We start from the raw sequence: 20,664 nt of genomic DNA on the forward strand, positions 1-20,664 counted from the left end.
TGAGAATCCCTCCAAGTCATACTCAAGATAAGAGGCCACTGAAATCACAAATTGGGAAGGTCTGTGTTCAAATCTAAAGTAAAATTAAGCAGGGCAACAGACTCAGTGTCCATATGACTGCCTGATGAGTGCTCAACCTTCTAAATGCTAATTAATCATAGATTTTTTTTTTCAACTGTTACAGGATAATCAAGGAAGAGGTATGAATACCATTCTTAGGAATATATGGTGTCCTCATATGCAATTCCACATGCTTAATTTGCATTTTAAAAGTCTTAAAAACCTCTCCCAATATGGTCAAGAGCTTCTTTTCAGCAGAGAATGCTAACATCTCTATCTCCCTGACTATCTGGTTTTCACATGAGGGACTCATTTTCTTCAAGTTCAAACCCCTTCTGAAAAGTAAGGAACTTACAGGCATTCATGACAAGATCCCCACGAATTTCTGGCTTCCAGTCATCCCACGTTGTCTCAAAGCCATCAGCAAATCGGATACAGAAATTTTTGAAGTGACCTTTACTAACAAGGGACTCTGATGAACAGGCAGTGATGAGAGTACTCTCGATGGTCAATACCAAAGCAGAACCAGTATCGAGGTCACCAGTGTGATTGGACTGCAAAATAAGAGGACGCAAAAGAGGAAAGAAAGATGACTTACAAATTCAGCCCTCATGGCAAGAAGGGAGCACTATTTTTATTTCTGCTCCTGAGAGACTGAAAGAAATAAACTTTACAAAGGCCTAAGCACAAGAATATTAACTTCAAAGTAGCTTTAAATTGGGAAGTCACTATGTTTTAAAATTAAGTCACTTGAAATAAATTCATTTATTCTATCTAATTTTCTCAGACTTCAAGAAGCTATTCCACAGTTTCAAAAGGCTCGATGGTCAAGTTGTATTCAAAGCTTGATTTCACCTGCTTTAGAGCTGGGCCTCTACACTGGTGTGTGGAGCTGACCTAACAGTACAGCAAAGTTCACCGTAACACTCCTCCAATGAACTCTGGGTCTTATGGGACTTTGTACCTGGGCAGTGTTGGTGATGGGCAGACAGATTCCCAAATCGTTAACAGTAAGCTGGAGGAAAAGCGTCCCGAAAGCCTGAGCGGACGTCTGCTGGATGCCTGGCAGCATGTCGACCACCTCCTTGGTGGCCATGTGAATGTCCTTGTGCAGAGCCATGCGCTGCTCGTTCCAGTTGTCATAGGCAGCCTTGTAATTGAGCCAAAACAGCACAGCTGTTGAAAAGGAAGGAAGAACATTACAAAACAGACAGCATCAGTGTGTTCATTTTCTTCATTGAGTGAGTAGGTCTTGGCAGGCAGGGGTGGTTTCCATTTTCTTTTGCAGCCCCAGCACAAAGCACAGGGCCTGACACAGGGCAAACACGCCCTAAGTCATGCCCATTTACCATGGGTGCTCCCCAAAGATCGGGCTAAGGAAGGTGCCCTTTGTTAGGTGAGCTCAGCAACTCCCTATGGATTCTGCTATTACCTAGATTTTTGTGACCCAACTCTAACCTCTCTCCTAACCTCCAGCCTCTCACTTCCAACTGCCCATTAGATACTGGACGTCCCAATGGCATCTGGAAGTCAATGTGTCCAAAACAGAGCTTATTCTCTCCTTCCCTCTCATGTCCCTCCCTCTCCCCCAAGCCCTTTCCTCTTCTAACCATTCCTGGGGAAGGGAACACCATCTTGACCCTTTTCAGTCATCCAGCTCACAACCTAGAAATCATCCATGATTCCTTGTTCTCTCATTTCCCCATCTAATCACTGGCCAAGTCCTGGTGATTCCACCTTTGTAACATCTCTGATACGTGTGCCCTCCTCTCATCAGACACTGATCCCACCCTGATGCAGGACCTCACCACCTCACATGGGCACTAGTGTGACAGCCTGGGGGTAGGTCTGCCAGCCTCTGTTTCTCCCGGCTAGCCTCCACTCAGCTACTAAACTAACATTCCTAAAGGCAGGTCTGACCATATCACTCTCATATGCAAGAGTCTCCAGTGGTTCCCTATCACCTCTAGGATCAAATGTCAAATCCTCTTTTGTTGCTCCACAATGTCTCCTCTATCACACTAAGCTCTCTCAGTGCTTCTTGGCTCTCTCTCCATCCCTGGTGTTTACAACAGTGTTCTGTTTAAATGTTTGCTAACTTGACAAAAAAGAATGCTTACGGATTGTTGATTCATTGTACTGAATGGACAGAGAAAACACACAAATGAGTAAATTCAGAGTACAGACATAGGAATTACCAGAACACAGTGTTTATCACTGGAGCAACAAGAAATGCCTCCTGTAGCAAGTCTGAAGGAGGACACAGAGCTGGGGGCAGCAGGAAGGAGGGAGAATACAGTAGGTACCTCTACAAAAAGCAGAGGAGCAAAAAATAGCATAGAGAACATGTAAGGAAATTTGGGCATACTTACATTTCAGACCCCAGGTACATCAGAGCCGATAGAGCAAAATGGAAACATTTCTTAGAATGCTGACAGAATTTTGAAAATAAAAAAATTCAATTAGAATAAGAAAGGAAGTCATAGTACCTCTGTCGAAGGCCACAGGCTGAGCATAAACAATTGGTCTATTCAAAGTAATGAGCACAGCTTCCCTGTCTGAAGAAGCGCTGATTTCTTCTCGGAGGGCATTTCTTAGCCCAATTCTGGTTTTAAAATAGGCAACCTGATGAAAGTCAGAGCCAGCTTCTTCATAAACCTAAAACGCATTTTAAGACAAAACAAATCCAAGTCAGAGGACAATTGTTCTGACATCTTTAACAACATTAGGGTATAATCCACTAAAAGATATAAACTGAACACTGAAACTAAAAATCTTTTAAAATTTCATAACTGTCAAAGCTCCTCTGAAATTCCGCACCACACGGCTGTAAGAGAAATAAACCTCCGTAACAACAACAGCAAACGCTGACGTGGCTCTCCCTCGTCACCAGGTGCTAGGCTCAGCACTCTCCAATGATCCTGACAACAACCCTGGAGGGCAGGCACAATCATTACCCCCATCTTACAGGCAGACAAACTGAGGCAAACAGAGGAGCAGTGTCCGGGGCTGGCTGTGACTTTGCCCACTATGTCACCTCTGCCATCAGCGAACACTATTGAGAAAATCATTCCATAAGGTCCTCAGAGGCTGGGCCCACCTCTGACACATGAGCCTCAACTCCCACAGTCCGGTCGCCTCATCTCTCACTGCTTGAGGCAGCCCTACGGTGCAGACAAGATGCATGGGCAGAGGGAGGCTCTCATATCAATAAACATACAGACGCAGTCCTCCCTCTCTCCCTAGGGCCCAGGGGTTCAGCCTGGAACACACAAGAGGCGTTTAATCAGTGCTTCTCGACTGAGCAAAAGACATCCCGACAGCTGGGTCATGACTAAAAAACGAACACAATGGTCACAAACATGTGGCAACGCTTACTAAAGTAGAAGCCCCCAGAGAACAGGCGCCTGAGTGTGCAAAGCCCCATCAAAGCTGTCAGGCAGCTCTGCTTACTGGCTGCTGCTGCTGTTTTTAAAGAGAACACCAGAAGGTACTGATGAAGGTTCCAGTGAAGAAGACACTGGCCAGAGGATAAGTAATTACTGAAGAAGAGGAGGAAGGCAGCATTGTGAAGGCATCACGGGATTGACAACACACAGGTTCTGAACACAAGGAGGATTTATTCTTCTAAAAAATACATGGTGGGTACAACCACATGAAAAGAAGGTGATTTAAGTACAACACAAGGTACAAAAGAAAGGCTCCTACTCATTGTCTCTAGACGATAAGACACCCCCAGCACAGAACTCAATCTAGACCACCAGAATGAGTCCAGATTTGAGACTGGCCCCGGAAAAAGCACATATTCACAGCCCCTAGGGTCAAGACATTCTAATTATTACATTCCCCCCCCCCCCAAAAATATCCTTTGAATTATGCTGGACGAGAGAGAGAGTGTGGCACTGAGTTAAGAAGATAGCAGTGAAAATCAGGCTTTTGGCAGACACTGGCTTTGTGATTTGGGTAAGCCATTTAGCTTCTAAGTGCTCTGTGGGCTAATGTAATGTAATGATCAGCAGCTGATCTCTCTTAGCAGAACAGACTTCTGCTCTGAGAGTGTTCCATACCAGTGAATGGCCAAAAGCAGTCCTTTCATTTTCTATTACCCATTTTTTTAAAGTATGGAAGAAGAAAATAAGATTCAATCCTCATGTAGCTTCTCTCTACTACCGTTTCCTCAGCTGTAAGATGTGGATACTAATAGTCCCTACATCACAAGATTATTGTGAGGATCAAATGAGATAACATTTGTAAAGTCCCAAGCATAATGCTTTAGCATACAATAGGTGCTTAATAAATGACTATTGCCTCCCTTCTCCCCCTTTCTGTGGGGATGGGTGAATTGAGTTATAGGATATTCTACCTCTGCTTCTTACCTGGGTGACTTTGGGCAAATCACTTAATTATTCAGGGACTTAATTTTCTTTTATACAGAATGAAGGGGCTGACATAGATCTCCCGGGTCATTTCCAGGTCTTAGACAGTATAAGTTTCTGTACCAGAATTTGCTGGAACCCAGATTTCCTGAATCTGTATCCCATGTATTTCTACTTCATTGTGCTTATTCTACATTAATAAAACCTTTCTTATAAAAAAAAAAAAAAGAAAAAAAAAAGAGGAAGACAGGACTGTCCAGGAGAAGCATGGGAGCACTGGTACCACCATTGAGATTTACAATGGGAAATCTAAAGAACTAAAAAATCAGTAAAGTATTTTTGCAAAGACAATAAAAAGAGGCCAGCATCATAGAGAGGACACCAACCTGAACTTACCTGATGTTTGACAATTTGTCCTAAAGCCAGATTTAAGTCAACTTGGCATTTTCCAAACAGCTTCAGATAGCTGCTGCCTCCTGGCAAGGTTTTGGTCTGGAGTCGGTTCGAGAGCTCCAGTTCAATCAATCCAGTTTCAAACCTCACAGCACGCATGGATGGAGTTGTCGCTGTTACCTGAATGCCCTGAGAGAAGGTGAAAAAGACGGACTCCTTTATAGCACCGACCAACGAGCGATCTCTCAACATTTATCAGAGGAAAGGATTCCACTCTAAAGCCAGCCAAGCGCTATCTGAGAAGCCCCAAAGAATTCCTTATGCTTTCTGAATCTGAACAAATAGGAGATTTCAGGATAGAATTCAAAATTCTACATATATATTTCATTTAATGAATTTGAGATAAAATTAAAGAAAGTAAGCCAACACAAATAATTTCCACTTGAATGTTTCAAACTAAAGACTTTTTCTTTAAATTCAATTCATACCTTCCTATCTGAGAAACAGAGATCTGGTAAATTAAACATATTTCTTATGTTACCTTAAACTGCAGATTCAAGGAATAGAGGAGAATTTTGGGCTTATCTCCATCTGCTGTACCGTCATGCTCATTCCAGAGAGGGATAGGCTGCTCCCCACCTATAAGACATTAAGTAACCGAATGAGGGCTTGCAGGTTTTTCAATTCAACTATTCAACTCAAATTCCATTTAACTTGTTCATCTTCTTATCCTTCCTCAGACAAATTATTTTTCACTGTGTCATATATAAATGGAAGCTTTCTTTAATTTAGAGATCAACCTAAATCTTCAAGAAGAATGCAATAATTTTTCATGTATTAATTTCTTTTTAAAAATAAAGATTATTAAAGTAATTAAGAACTGAGTTCAGAAGAAAGTTCAGATTTAGCACTCTTACATAAAAATACTATTTGTGTAGAAATGATTCACATATACATGTATATATGCATATATGTCAGTGCTAATATAAACAGCAAATAAATACAGAAAGAAAAAAATGGCAGGAAAAATAAGACACTGATAGGGGCAGAGCAAGAAAAACTTGTCCTGTATAGGAAAATAAAAATAAATATATGTAGTTTTTGTATTCCTTTACCATTTGCAGTTGAATGCCACAAGATAGGATCTGACAACCTAAATCAAACCCGACTATGAATTTACAGGATGTTGTAACAATCCAGTAGCATGTCTGAATTCATTTCTTTACCCTCTGAGAAGAAAACTTTCTATGAATGGTATGACTTTTCAAATACATTATGTACATCTGATATTTTTAAGATATGCTATTACTTTATGTGGGGATATTGTATGTTAGAGATCAGAAAGCTTTTCCCTATCAAGTGATATTGACTTGAAGGAAAAAAACATGGTGGATGCATATATAAAAAATTTTACTTGGTCTGAAAAAGAGAAATATAAATTTTACTCACTTGGTTGGAAACTAAGAGCAAGAAATATAAAGTTCCGAGTACTAAACCCCTCCCCGCCCTAGTTTTCAAATCTGAGAAAGGAGAAGGGGGGGAGGCAGGTAAACATACACATACACACATAATGAATGATGAGGACACACAAACATAGAGAATCACAAAAGAGGTCATCAGTAGAGAGCAGCCAAGACCCAGTGTCCTTACAAATGCTGCGGCCTTGCTGGTTTTACAGACCACACTTTGAACATGTGTAAAATAACAGAATCTGCTTGTTAAAGTGTCCTCCATCTATGGTGATGGCATCCTCACGTGAGTGTATGTGTGGGACATGCATGTCTGGTGCCGTTTAGACAACCTCACGCACCCAAGTTCCAATCACAGCTTTGCCATTTCCTGGGGCATGCTGGGCAGGTCCCCCAGACTCCCCGGGCCTCAGTGTCCTTGTGTAAAACGAAGGGGTTGGACTCTATGGAGTTAAGGGACCTGTCCAGCTCTAGACCTTCTGTCTCCGGAGTATCTTAACATCTCAAATCAAAACATCACTTAAGAGACACATTCCACTACATTTTTAGTTACAGAAAATATTACTCTCAAGAGTTTTCCTCAAGTGTACACCACTGTCCCTGCCTCAGGACTCAGGGGATGGCAGCAGGAGACTCATGCTGGAAGCAGGGCTTGCCAAGCCTTCCATCCACAGCCCATGACCCCATACCTCACAAAGGTCACAACATTCTACTCCTCAAAAACCCCTGTGGCAGTAAAGCAGATGCTTGTTCTGCCTTTCTGACACCAGCCCCACAGAAATAGAGACTGGCTCATGGCTGACTATGGCATGAAGGAACATCAGAACGAAGAAGGCATGAAACAAAGAGGTGACAAAAGGGCCTGAAAACATCTTAGAAGACTGGGGAAGAAAAGGAGGCAGCAGGGGAACCAGAGGAAGGGAGTATCTCTTCTCCACAGTGAGTGGCTGCAGGTCCCCACTGCCCACATTTCAGCTAATCCTGAGTGCATGCCAGGGGTCAGGCATCCTCTCACCAGCACTAGATTTTACACTGATCTGTCTTACCTCACTCACTCTGCAAAGACTCAACACATTCCTGCTGATCTCCATGAGGATTACCAGCAATGAAAAATGTTGCTTCAAACCACGATAGCATCTTTTCAGTTTATGATGACAGGCCAACATAAACAACACTAGTTTCTTTACTAAAATTTTAATTTCTTACCTAATGAGATATAGTAACATTTTTAAAAATACATCTGATATGACATTATAAGTAAATCAGCCTTCAAGATATACATTGTGTTTGAAACAATGCAAATTTATAAACTTGAAATGTTTTGACTGGTTTCCATGAAACAGATTATATTTTGATGTTAACGACACAGCAAGCTAGTCAGGGCAAAATCTGGAGCTAGCAGTTACAAGGAACTTTAGCCAATTTTCTGCAGAAAACTTCAGGCCTACCAACAAAAGTCTATTTTTATCACTCGATTACGGGAATTCTATAACTCAAGTAGGTTCTTCACATTCTCATGGACATGACTTCCCAACTGTTTGATGTTTCTGAGTCATGCTCAACAACGCTAGAAAGCTTTCCATCCTGCAGAATTAAGGAAATCTGGCCTGCTGCAAGGTTCTGTCCATGGTAGGAGATCCTCTGGGTATGCACTCATCTTCCATCAACACAATTCCACCCCTGTTGCAAGGGTACACTTTACATGTGAGTTGGAGTATATATTTAATTCTAATTATTAAAGCACTTGCCCACAGACAATATCTTATAGGAGTATTCTAAGTCCCTTGAAGGCTCTCGTCTATGAGGAATACTGTAATCAAAGCTTAATCATGACTTCATATATCCCACTAAATCATTAAACAGGATATTTAATACCTAATTATGCTAGAGGTAAAAATCAAGAGGCTCAAGAGAGCTAGCTGGGGAGGCAGAAAGAACACAAATCTGTAATAATGGGGTTAGTTTAACATGTAGCCCACTAGCTATAGTATGAAGTTAAAAGGCAGAGAAGCCATCACCAAAACTCTGGTTCCTAGAATGACCCTAAAATGACCTAGGTCAACAAAGCAATTTTCTGGGCATCGTTTATTTTCCTGACTGCCATCTCCTGGTCAATATTAGGCAAGCCTTCTTATCTGACTAAAGAATACAGGCAGGACAAGAAAGCAATAATGTCTCACAGGCTATGCAGGTGAGGTGTCACTCCTTTATAGTCACATGTTTCACAGCCCACAGCTCTCTGAACTTTATTGACATTTCAGTGGCCTCTTAGATATGCAGAAAAACAAAAGCTGAAGAAGTCGGGGAAAGTCAGAACCAGAATCTCTAGCATAGAAGAAAGCATTCTACTGATGTGTTCTCCCTCCCCAGCAGCATCTCCAATCTGAATGTGTGTATCTAATCTTGTGTATGTAACTGGCTCAATCGATATTTGTTGGATAGATAAAAGAAAATTATATATTCAGTCTTCAAGGCAATGATCCTTTTTGAGGTTGGAACAAAAAAAAAAACAACTAGATTTTACATTCAAAATGTCAGCTCTTCTTACCAGAAACTTTCTGTATAACTTCATTAACTTCCTTCATAAAAACCTTCTGCACAAATACCAAATGGTTTAGAAGATCAGTTGTAAGATTATGCTCAAATGAACCAACCTGTACAACAAATTTAAACAACATTAATTTTAAACCATTGTGATTATATCAGATTTTAATACATCTTTTACATAACACACATCCCATACAATGTTACATTAAAAGTAAAATTAATTGCATATATGTTACTTGAAAAGGTAATTTGTAATCCTGCAAAAAAGTGAAAAATAATCTTCAGAGGTGCTAACAACATTTTTAGTGGTTTGCATAATGTTCAGATGCTTTTCTCAAGGTGACAAGTGTTTATTCATAAAAATGATGAATCTTGTGAGAGTAACTAGGTTCATACTTTTACTATGGCTATATGACATACTTATTTTAAAAAATACATATTCACAAACTGACTATCAAACACAAAGAGAATGAATGAAAGAGGAAACGGTTCATAAAATCTTTAGCCTTTAACAAAGTATGACTAAACTAATTAGAAGGCTTTTCCTGGGTGCTAAGGCTATTCAACAATCTGCCTTCCTCCTGGCCTCTGTGCCAACAGGCCAATTACTTCAAAACTTCCCTGCATTATTTATTTGTGCCCATATTACATGAGCAGATAAGTACATATCTCATCTCATCCCATCCCCATAACTCCTCCCAAGTGAAGGATTTCTGGGAGCAGACAATCTTTAGCTTTTTTTGTCTTAGTACACCCAGTGCTTTGTGGCACCCAGCAAGTACTGAAACATGTCCACTGAGAGAGCAGGTACAAACATGTTTCCTAGAAACTATCGCTAGTTGTTGTCAAGAGGTTCATGGGGTGTGTGTGTGTGTGGTGTGTGTGTGTGTGTGGGGGGGGGGTGTACGTGTGGTGTGTGTGGTGTGTGTGTGTGTGTGTGTGTGTGTGTGTGTGTGTGTGAGTGTGTAGAAGAGGGTGGGGGACTTATATTCTGAAATGAATATGATATGAAAACAAAAGGCTCCAATAAAACCAAATATAAAAGTTGTGTACCTATTTCCAGCCATTTTTGGAAAACCAGAATGGAATTATTTAGTTTGCTTGACAAAAGACTATTTTAGAGCCAGTTAAATACTACACATATGCTTATCAATAATTACTGAGTTCATTACAAATTAAGTTCTTTTTCAATCATGCAAAACCTCCTAATTATTTTATCAGCTATAATTAATATTATAACATCTACTTGAAACCAGTAAAACTATACTTCTCTAAAAATAACTGCTAACAGCAGAATTCTACTAATTAGGTTTTTTCCCAATTAGTCCAAATTTGTGAATTTTGAATGTGCAAAATATAAAAATAAGATGTAAGTAAATACCTACATATATCCACATATATTTAGACACATGCAAACCCTATAACATGCACTTAATATGTACAATAATTTAAGATAATGAATTTAGAAATTTTAGAATTTTTTATTAAACTTCAATTTTAGAAATAAAGTAAAAGCATTACCTCTGCCACACAACGCAAGTAGTTTCCCTGTAAATAGTAACCTTGTTTAGAGGGAAGCTCGTCTAGACTCCATACTTGATCTGAATAGGTGTCATGTTCTTCCATTATATATTTCCCAGACATGGTGACAGGAGGAAGGTTAAGACTGGCAGAGGGAGGAATAGTGGACATATCTGTGGCTGACACTTTTGAAGTAAAGCGTAATCGGTGATTTGGCAGCTCAAATGTAAATCTTGTTTGTGCACCTGAAAACAAAGAGGAAAAAAAGAAATAGTATCAATACTGTGAAACATAATTTATAGCTAATAAAATCATTAGGAGATTTTGTTCGACTGAAAAAAGAACTTCTTTGTAATGAACTCAGTAATTATTTGATAAATAAAAATGGCGAGAAATAGGTATGCTACTTTTATGTTCGGTTTTTACCAAAGCTTTCTGTTTTTATATCACATGCATTTCAGGATATAACTCTCCCCCTTCTACACAAATTCTGAACTTAACCATATGAGATGGTTTTATATAATATAATTATATTACTACGTACAAAGCAAAACTGAACCAGAGGACTGCACATGCTGCCACAAATCCCCATCATGTATAACTTGCTTCTCCCTCCAAGGACACAACAAATCCAAGTTATTTTCAGAGCTGCCCTGCTTGTCTGTGCTCCCTACTAACTCTCCTCAAAAAGACTAATTTAAAGAGAGAGAATCCTCTCCAGTTTTCTCCCATAACAGGTGCAGAGTAGGGGGCCTGCCCCTACACAGTGAGAAGGACTAAGAGCCAAGTGGCATTTCTATCACTACTCAGTGGGGACAGTGGAATGCACCTGCACCAATGTACAGCGTACAGGTAAGGAGAACTGTACCAACCTGGGCACTAAGGGAAAAGCAAATGGGATCTAACTCTGGAAGGGCACTGGGATGCCAGATTCAGCCCAATTTGAAGCCTGCAGTCTTAACAAGGGCAAGGAGCCCAGACCGATGGGCCTACAGTTCTGTCAACTTGAACCTGCAGAGCTTTTCAGTGAGCTGACCAAGGCTGAGTCTAGCAGTCATCTACTAAAGCTCAAACCAAGAGCAAGCCCACAGTTGTTTTCCTCAGACAGAGACCAAAATCAGGAACTTAACAGAACTCAAATCAGGAGGTGGGGTTCACATTTCACCCTGAAGCAGACTGCTCTGGACACACTGAAACCCTGTAGCTTCCCAGTTCAAGATGTTCCCTGGAAGAACACAACATTTAATACCTAAGGAAGAAAAAGCAACAGAATCCAAATACATAAGAGGATCAAGCCTGGCTCTCCAGAAGTGCAAAGAGGATAGATAGCCCTAACATCTAGTCTGAAGTTAGGAGGTAGATTGGAAGAACCCTACCATCAAAAGCTACCACGACGTCAGAGATACTTACAACATAAACCCAAAAGAAGAGAACGGCTCTAAAATATCCACAAGTAAAGCCACAAAGAACATCACAGAACATAGCTTTAGGCACAAATTGAAGTAGAAGTCTAGGAAAAGATGAAGAGTTTTGTTTTTTCTAAAGGAGCTAAAATAATTTTTATAAATGAAATGAGAATTGTAGTTTGTGACCGGAAAAGAATTGAGTGTTGGGTAGGAGGGGAGGGAGAAGACTGGAAAGAAATGGAAGCTATGGCAGAACTGGAAAGAAAATTAATAAGCTTGGTTTAACAGACACAAAACTTTACCTATGTAAAAAAACTCCTTGAAAATAATAATGGAACAAACAGAAGAAAACAACTCTATGAGACAACAAGAAATATTAAAACAAAGTAAAGAGACTGAAGAAGAAGGTAAGGTACTTCATAGAAAAAACAAGGGGCCTGGAAAACAGATTGAGAAGAGATCATTTAAGCAGTGACAGAAAAATGTAAAAAAGGGCCGAGACATCACATCTCAAAAAAAAATCACAAAAAAACCCTCTCCAGATCCCTCAGAATCAGAGGACAAAGTAAAAACAGAAAGAATTTGCCAATCACCTCCTGAAAGATCCTCCCCAAAGGAAAATCCCATGAGCACTTTAGCCAAAATCAAGGGGAAAGAAAAAAGTACTGCAAGCGCCCAGAAAAAATCAAAGTGATAAGGAGCCACAGTCAGGACCGTGCAAGGTTTAGCAGCCGCCTCTATAAAGAGGCTTGGAATGGGACATTCCAGAAGGCAAAAGGTCAAGGCTTCAAATGAAAAATACTTTAGTAAGGTAAATTAAGCCTGATCCTACAGGAGGAAAAATACATCTTTAATGACTAGAAGACACACCCCCAACCCTACTAGGCTACAGCACTTTCCCCCACCTCCAAATTATCCTGTATTCACTACGCAGAGTCTACACACTTGTATGCACACTGTGTGTCAGCAGGCTGTTCTCTCTCACACAACACGAGTTTCCTCTAGGGCAAGGCTGGTTTGGTTTTGTCTTTCCACCCTCAGAAATTCCCACAGGACCTAATGAATGTGCAGGGAATTGAGTTAAATCAAATTAACCATACTTAATAAAGTAATTTAAATGTACCAAACTTTTTTTTTAAGCAGTAGGGCAATCAATTACGTTATCCCAATTAAAGAGCCTCTGTGGAGAGAAAGTAAGATCACCACTCCGCAGGCTTTAGATGTCAACTCAGATTTTTTTGAAAGAAGTTAAAACAAAGAGCTAGACAGGAAGCCAGAAGCTAAATGAGTGTGAAGAATAAAGTTTTCTCTCCCACGTCTCATCTCCTCCAACTATTCTTTTTCTCAGCCTCCACTGAGTTAGTGCTTCAAACAATTTAAGAACTGTGAAAAGGGTTTGAAAAAAAATATGGCCTTTACAAAAACCTCAATAATCTGGGTTCATTTACTGAAGTTCTTTCTTGGGGGAGCTAGCACATAAAATCATTTAACCTTTTATTATCCCAAATACTGTTATGTGAATTAAATCTATGAAAGCCTGACAATGAAATCGCATACGGTGCTCATGGTTTAGAGCCTCTAGCTTCCCAGCAAAATCTCAACTTTCTCAGGCCCAGGAAGTATATGTCCTGCTTCTGTGGCACTTTGTGATATAGAGTGATTGGTACACCACAAGCACCCCAAGCTGCTACGGCCAGCCTGTGGGTCTTGGCCTAAGATCCTCTGAGTCCATCTGCAAATAACAAGACCCAAACCATCTCCACCCTAAGATGACACGGTCAGCCACTGGCTGGAGGGAGGCCTTGAAATGGACCAGAAATGCAGAGGCATCTCCGCACCTGTCATCCCATGACTCCTCATCCTTCCCATCTTATACTCCGCTTTTAGAGACGGTAAGAGCGCTGCTCCAATTGCTATTCCATCCAACATGGCACTGAACTTAAGAACAATAGGCTTCTTTTCCAAGCCTTCAGGTAGCTGTGGAAATTCATTGGTTTCAATAGGAGTCTGGTTAACACTTGGAGTTTTTTCAGAAGGCAAGGGGGTCGCAATATCTTCTTTCGTAGACTGTGGGCTGTTGGTTTAATAAAAAGAATCATGGTAAGAAGTTTCAATTTTTACTTTAAAAATGAGTTCTCAATAGCAGACATGTAATAAACGGAGATATCTAGATGCACTTAAGGAGTCAGGAAGCCCTGGGTTCAAAACTCGGCTTTGTGACTCTGGGTAAGTGACTTGACCACTCAGAAAGCCCAGCACCCTCAAAGACTTGTAGTTGCAGAAAAGTCACTGATCAGTCCTGGGGGAAGGATTTTCCCTCACCCCAAAGTCCCTTACACTAATGAAATCACAGATCAGTCATTCCACCCAAAAGAAGATATATTCTTTTTTTTTAAATTTAAATTTATTTAAGTTTTCAACAAGATACATATTCTGTTAAGATCACAACTGTGGGCTTATGTGCATGCATTCACAAAGCACCTGGGACTACTGGACATTCCAGAACAGCTCCTCCCTTCCCCTTTCCTGTTCCCCCTGCTTATCTAAATGCATCTATAAAGACGCTCTGGATCACCTGACGTTCCAGGCATACCGGAGCCATGCTTTTCCCCCTCCTCCAGGTCTTCCACAGGGAGTAGGACCCTCTGGGCTCTCTGGCCTCCCATAAGGAACATCACCCCAATAAATGCTTTTGGAGACAGTTAGAGCTACTTCATTCAAGACACCATGACCCTCACATCTATTCCTCATCATTCTGCTCCCCAACATCTGCCTTAGATTACAAAAAGTCAGGGAATCAAGGTTTTTTATTTCACACCTTTATATCTCATTTTACTTTAAAATATGGCAAAGCTTCTTTAAAGCTATCTTTCAAGTTCTGTCCTCAGTCATTCAGAAATCCTTGAGACACTCTGAGGGGTTCTTTAAAATACCACGATAAAAGGAAATGTAGTGGGTATCTGTGCTCTCTCCTTGTAAGATCGTAACACACAGAGCTGGAGGAAATCCTGGGAAACCTGGGACTGCTGACTCCAAGAGCCACATGCTCATCACTCCTCCCCCCAATACATGGCTAGGAGCACTCCGAGAAGTCTGAGCTCTAGGGCTTAAAAAATATCTAACAGAAGGGCTCTAAAACCCTAAGAAACAAATGAAAGATACCCCATGGCAATGGAAAAAAAAAACCTAAATTGTGTTTTGTATTTCTACATGCTTTGATTTACATGGAAATCCTAGTTCTACTACTGAACACCTGTGTGGTTTTAGATGAATGAGTCACTTAACCACTCTGGGCCTCAGTTTCCTCATCTATACGGTGAGGTAGTTAGACTAGAGGACGTCTAAGGTTTCTTCCAACTCTAAAATATATTATCATCCTGACATTGGTGCCAGACGCTCAAGGTTAAGAATGATGACTTGAGCAAACAGTGCTGTCTTTCTGGAGAGAGATGGATGGCAAAGAGAAGGTCACAGTATACTACTATCTGACCTGGTCCCTCGGGACAATCAATCTCTGTCTTCAAACAGATCTGATCATGCAGAGGTGGCTAATTTTTTTTATTGTATTTACATTTAATAGATCTTTGGGATACATACAGTTCTAAAACACTGGTATTAACACCTAAATGACCTTTCATAAAGCCTGCTACTCTCCAGGGTCACACTTCTGTAGGACAGGGGATGTTACTCCACTGAAGCCAAGATACTAATTTCAAATCTGAGGATGCTATTCTGATCTGCATCCTTTCTCCAAAGTTGGTCAGAAAAAATCTGTTTCCTCATGACCCACCTTTCTTAGCTTACATTTCCATGGCCTTGAAGAGGGACACAACACCCCACCGATGAAGAAAGGACTTACGCTGCCGATGGCTGTCGGATGAGATCTGAGATCTGCTTGGAAAGCTGGTGTGAGCTGCGGACCATCATGCTGTGCAAGGTAGCTGGGTGCTGGGGAATGTTGATGCTGATTGCTCCCACCTTGAATACAGCAGCATTGTTGGTCTTCAACCCTCTCTGTGCACTGTAGAGGGCTTGGGACTTGGCAATGCTGCACTTCACTACAGTTCTAGCAAGAGAGAAGAAATATACTGCTGGAAGATATTTTCCACTACCTCTGAAAAGTGAAGTACACAATATGAGCACGTGTGGAGCATGCAAATTAGACTTTAAGAAACTATATGTGCCTTCAGACTTTGCAAACATACATGGGATACAACATGGAAGCAATGTGTGCTTTTAAAGTAAAGAAATCTACTCAATTCATGGTAAGCAAAAAAAATGTATTGCAATTTTAATAATGTGTCTGGGATTTCTAAGAGGGTATGAACACGAACATATATGTGCAAGAAAACATGGATATTCAAAAAGCATACAGACATTAAACCTCATATGGATCTTTCATTTTCTAACTCCTGTCATCTCTAACTACTGGACAAACACACAGTAAACTCACATGCACTAAATTAACATTTAAGAACAAAAAAAGATCCCCCAATGGTGTTATGAAACGAGAAACTATGTTGAACTGTACTAAAAGCATTAAACAAACCAAGAAACAGAACACTGGGGAAAAATAAATAAGAAATGACAGAAAAGAAGAAATTTTTTTTAAAATTCTGAAACTTCTTTTTAGCTTCTATCACTTCTACAATGAATAGGAAGAAAATGACAGTAGTACTATAAAAGTCAAACAGATAATGACAGGGCTCTCCGTTACTAAGGCGGAAAGGATCCGAATGATCATGAGGGGAAAAAAGACATCTATCTAGGAGTTACTAGGAAGAAATATAGGGCCAGCTAACACTCACATTTTAAGACCTAAGCCTACTTCCCTCTACTTCATTTTCCCTCTTGATCCCTAGCACTGTCCTGCTCCTGAACCAGTTCACTTTCACTAACTGTCTGCCATACGGCCTATTTATACCATCTGTACACCAAAGGACTTAGGTTTACTCTATTTCCAGTTCCAATTACCTATGTCCAGGGCTACATTCTGAAAAAGACTTTTAAATAAGTTCGATATCATATTGTAATATCAAGTCTTTTAAAATCAAGGAATAAAATGCATATAAAGTATGTTTAATTATTAATGCTAAACTAACCGGTTAAAATTTTTAAAGATTATTGTACAACAAATATCTTAAATTTACAGGATGACTCATTATTAAACAGATTCAGATAAAAATCAAATCCCTCAAAACATAAGTAAAATGTAATATGGTTTGAGGACAGAATAACCACAAGTTCTGTCCTCCTGGCACCAACATTAGAAGTTCTACTCTAGTTAATTTTAAAAGAAAGAAAAAATTTAAAGAGAATATCACCTCTTAGGTATTAGTGCTTTAATAATTCTACTTGCAATTATGATAAAGAACTATTGACTATAATAAAAGAAAACTTTGTATCTTCTGTTCTAAGCTTGAGATAACATCCTTTAAGGTGAGACACATATGAACCATTAACAAATCAGGGAACCATCGATTCCACATGACCACAGTCCTATAAGGACTGATCATTCCCCAAGGATAAATTAGCACTGATTCATAAGGAAGGTACGTATAGATATAGTAATGAAAGCATACAATGTAAGAGAAGCTCTATTAAAGTAATAAAGCAGTAACAAAGCAACAGGAATAATACATTCTATCTCTAAATCACATACTCTCACATCAACTGAAAGCCAAGTAAGCAGAATGACATACAGAAATTCTTGTTTGGCCGTGCTTGTAGGAGATGTAGGGAAATCTTCCAGTCTACAGATGAAGATGGAAGGAAAAGAAGAGAAAAAGAAAGCAAATAAAGAACGTTCATGCAAATATTAGTTACAGCATGCCAAGTAATCTGAAAAACTCTTTGTAACATAACCACATTAATCTAGCTTTCCAAGAAGTTTTGATATGAAGTTCTTGTTCCCTTCTCCTTCACATGAGATCAGACGCACAAGGTCCGAAGAGAAGCAAGGTCCAGTATAAAAGAGAGATGCTGATGGCCTTAGGGACTCAAGAACACTCACTCAGATTTTTCCAATAAAATCCCTTGAAGGCACCTTCTTTGGCTATAGCCAAACGGAGGTGTGGACGCATGGCCCCTGAGTCACAGCTGTGCGCAGGGCACAGAGGCCATGCAGACAGCCTTCACACTGCCTCCCCACCCAAGCACATGGGACCAGCTTCTTGTTGCTGTTTCACTATACTACGTGGCAAAAAGCTGAATCTACAGCAAAAAGACAATGACTTGAAACGCTGGCATCTGGGAGAAGGGCACATTCAACAGCAGCCCATGATCTCTCTCCTATTTTAGGAAGCATGACTGGGTGTCTTGATGGTGCCTGACTAGACACAACAATTGTGACAGTGATGATCCTTACTGAGGGTACGTAAGTCATCTAATCACATGGCACGTTTACTTATTTTTCCTTCTTCATAGACAATGGCTTTTTTAGGGATATATTCACACATAAGCCCTTACTTATTTATAATTCAGGTCACTATTACCCCACCCTAATGTTACAGCTCTTAATTCTTAGTGTGTTAATCTTGGCCTCTATGATAAACTGAAAAAAAAAACTTATTTTAAAAATTATTGACAATTCTACATAAACCTAGGTCAGATTCTGCTCCAAAAGAATGTCGCCATTCTTGTGTTCTTGCTGGCACTGCCTTCTGAAGTTAGTGGGTCATAAGATGGGGGCTGAGAAGTCTTCTTATGGCAATGATGCTTCTTGGAATCTGATAGAAATGGCACCAAATTCTAGTGTTGTTTCTTTTTGTGAAGGAAAGAAATCTTGCCTAAAACAATCACATTTTCCAAAACTTTTCAACAATTTAGTAACTTAATAGGGCATGTAAAATCTGAATGAGAGGAAACAGGAAATATATAGTACTTGAATGTTAATTTTTTTTCTAAAAAACCACATAATGGTAAGAAGAATAAAGAAAAAACTCTGCTACTTACTGTATATTTGGTGTAATCCCCTCAAGCAGCACAATATTAACCCCACCAATATGAGCAGTGGCACAAGTCTCAGTCATCTTTTGATGTAAAACATCTTTAAAAACAAGGAGGAAAATGACTGGAATTAACTTTTGCACAGTACGCAAAACAAAGTGTTAATTGTGCTTCAAAGTTCAGTTTGTACACTGACTTCATTCACAATAGTTTTTATAAGTACAATACACTGGCATTACACTGTAGCCATTTCATGGATTACATTGCCTACAGATCATGGTAGAGGAGAAAAACTGCTGGTCTCACCTTCAGAAGATTTGGGTTCTGTCCGATCGGCTAGGTCTGTGACCTGGACAATTTACGTTACTCTCTGCCTAAGTTTTCTCCTGAGTAAAAGGGGGGGGAAATAATCCTTGCAGCAAACTCCCTCACCAAGCTGCTGTAAACGATGCACTATATAAACGATAAAGACCTGGAACAACGTAAACCAGTCTTCTCTTCGCAAGCTTCGTGGCTAATACCAAGTAGGACATGCAATGTCCATTCTCTGAGATTCCAGGCCTTGAAATCAGTGCTGTCAAACTCAAATAGAATCAAACCCTGGCCAGTGGCTACACTGCCTTAGAAAACCACAAATTCTCATTACCTATGTTGGGTGGTATTTTTACTTATTTTGTTACACATTTTCCAATTATATTAAAATTGTGTTTGAAGGATTTGACACCTCTGCTCTAAATCCCCAGGTAAGAGGTGGTGCTGTGGCTTTAGGGCTCAGACTTCATGTCCCATCTTTACCAAATGCCTCATAAAAAACCAATAAGTTTAAAAAGACAGCCCTTGTGAAGTAGCTTTTCATTGACATACTCCTGAAATTCTATAAGCTGTTGGTCAATTTAGGAAATGTCAGTTTAATTAAAAAAACCTCACTACCACATGCCGCCGTTACAATGTGATCTCCATCTGTTTTCATTTAAAATGCTCTATTTCCTGGGGCATCACTGCTCATAGCGACCAAAGCTTGTATCTAAATGTGTCTAAAACATTTAGGATAACAAGGTGCCAGTTCCACAGAAACCCCATGAAGGAGAACACCTAATCATCATTATCCCCATTTTACAGATGAAGAAAGTCAGGCCCAGAGAGTACAGTTACAGAGCTGCTGGATGTCAGCCAGAAATCACATACAAGGACAAGGGTCTCTGAGCAGGACACGTTATATTTACATGTGTCCTATGAAGTCCTTTCACTAAGTGATCCCAAAACATGCCAGACCAACATGATTTCCCACCTGCTGACAGAGCCCTGAGAGAAGAAATTACAAAGCAGAAATTTTGGAACCATGGAATGAAAACAATTTTATGGGTAAAGTTGCATTATAATATTAAAAAAATCTCACCTTTCATTTTTTCCTTAAGGGTAAAACTGCCATGAATCCTTTTCAACTCTGATTCCATCGTGAGTCCACCAATGTCTGCCTCAAGGTGTGTACGGTTCACCATGCCAATGCCAAAAACTATCAGAGTGACATTCTGAGGTTCCGAAGTGACCAGGCTTCGCTTCCTCTGTGTTTTGGTTAAGCTGTTACTGTCCTGTTCATTCTCAAACACAACTTTACATGGAGGCTCTGTAGGGCTCCGAACTCCTATGTGGGCAAATTGACATATCCAAAGTTAAGCAATGGAAAACAGGAACAAGACAAGGGGTATTGGAAACATCCTTTTTTGTAACTTCTCAGGCTCACATGAAGATACTTCCTAAAAATGAGGTTTTTCTGGTTTGAAAGATGAATCTAATTTTAATTTGCAATTCTTAAATCTCACCCAAACCGGTGAAATTCATTACTAGTATTGCAATGTATGTATAATGTATCATTAGCACTATAATGTATACAGATGCTGAAACAAAAATATCCATTCTTAGATTGCAAAATGTGTGCATTAACAG

General features: G+C 39.9%; 1 protein-coding gene across 11 annotated transcripts in view; it reads right to left on the bottom strand.

Annotated features, from left to right (window-relative positions):
- The window catches only part of BLTP1 (bridge-like lipid transfer protein family member 1), a 206,545-nt gene that overhangs the window by 52,126 nt on the left and 133,755 nt on the right, over positions 1–20,664 (bottom strand). For 10 of the 11 annotated variants that reach the window (XM_072625207.1, XM_072625201.1, XM_072625206.1 and 7 more), the window contains 12 exons: positions 20,117–20,362; positions 18,727–18,820; positions 17,475–17,525; positions 15,632–15,838; positions 13,611–13,846; positions 10,367–10,611; positions 8,847–8,952; positions 5,371–5,468; positions 4,833–5,018; positions 2,550–2,718; positions 1,025–1,236; positions 416–614 (listed from right to left, as the gene is read on the bottom strand). In XM_072625207.1, the coding sequence (XP_072481308.1) occupies positions 416–614; positions 1,025–1,236; positions 2,550–2,718; positions 4,833–5,018; positions 5,371–5,468; positions 8,847–8,952; positions 10,367–10,611; positions 13,611–13,846; positions 15,632–15,838; positions 17,475–17,525; positions 18,727–18,820; positions 20,117–20,362 (2,049 nt within the window). The remainder of the gene's footprint in view (positions 1–415; positions 615–1,024; positions 1,237–2,549; positions 2,719–4,832; positions 5,019–5,370; positions 5,469–8,846; positions 8,953–10,366; positions 10,612–13,610; positions 13,847–15,631; positions 15,839–17,474; positions 17,526–18,726; positions 18,821–20,116; positions 20,363–20,664) is intronic. The other variant, XM_072625203.1, reaches the window with a different exon arrangement.

Source organism: Notamacropus eugenii, chromosome 7 (assembly GCF_028372415.1).
Source record: "Notamacropus eugenii isolate mMacEug1 chromosome 7, mMacEug1.pri_v2, whole genome shotgun sequence".
In the NCBI taxonomy this organism is placed as follows: Eukaryota; Metazoa; Chordata; class Mammalia; order Diprotodontia; family Macropodidae; genus Notamacropus; species Notamacropus eugenii.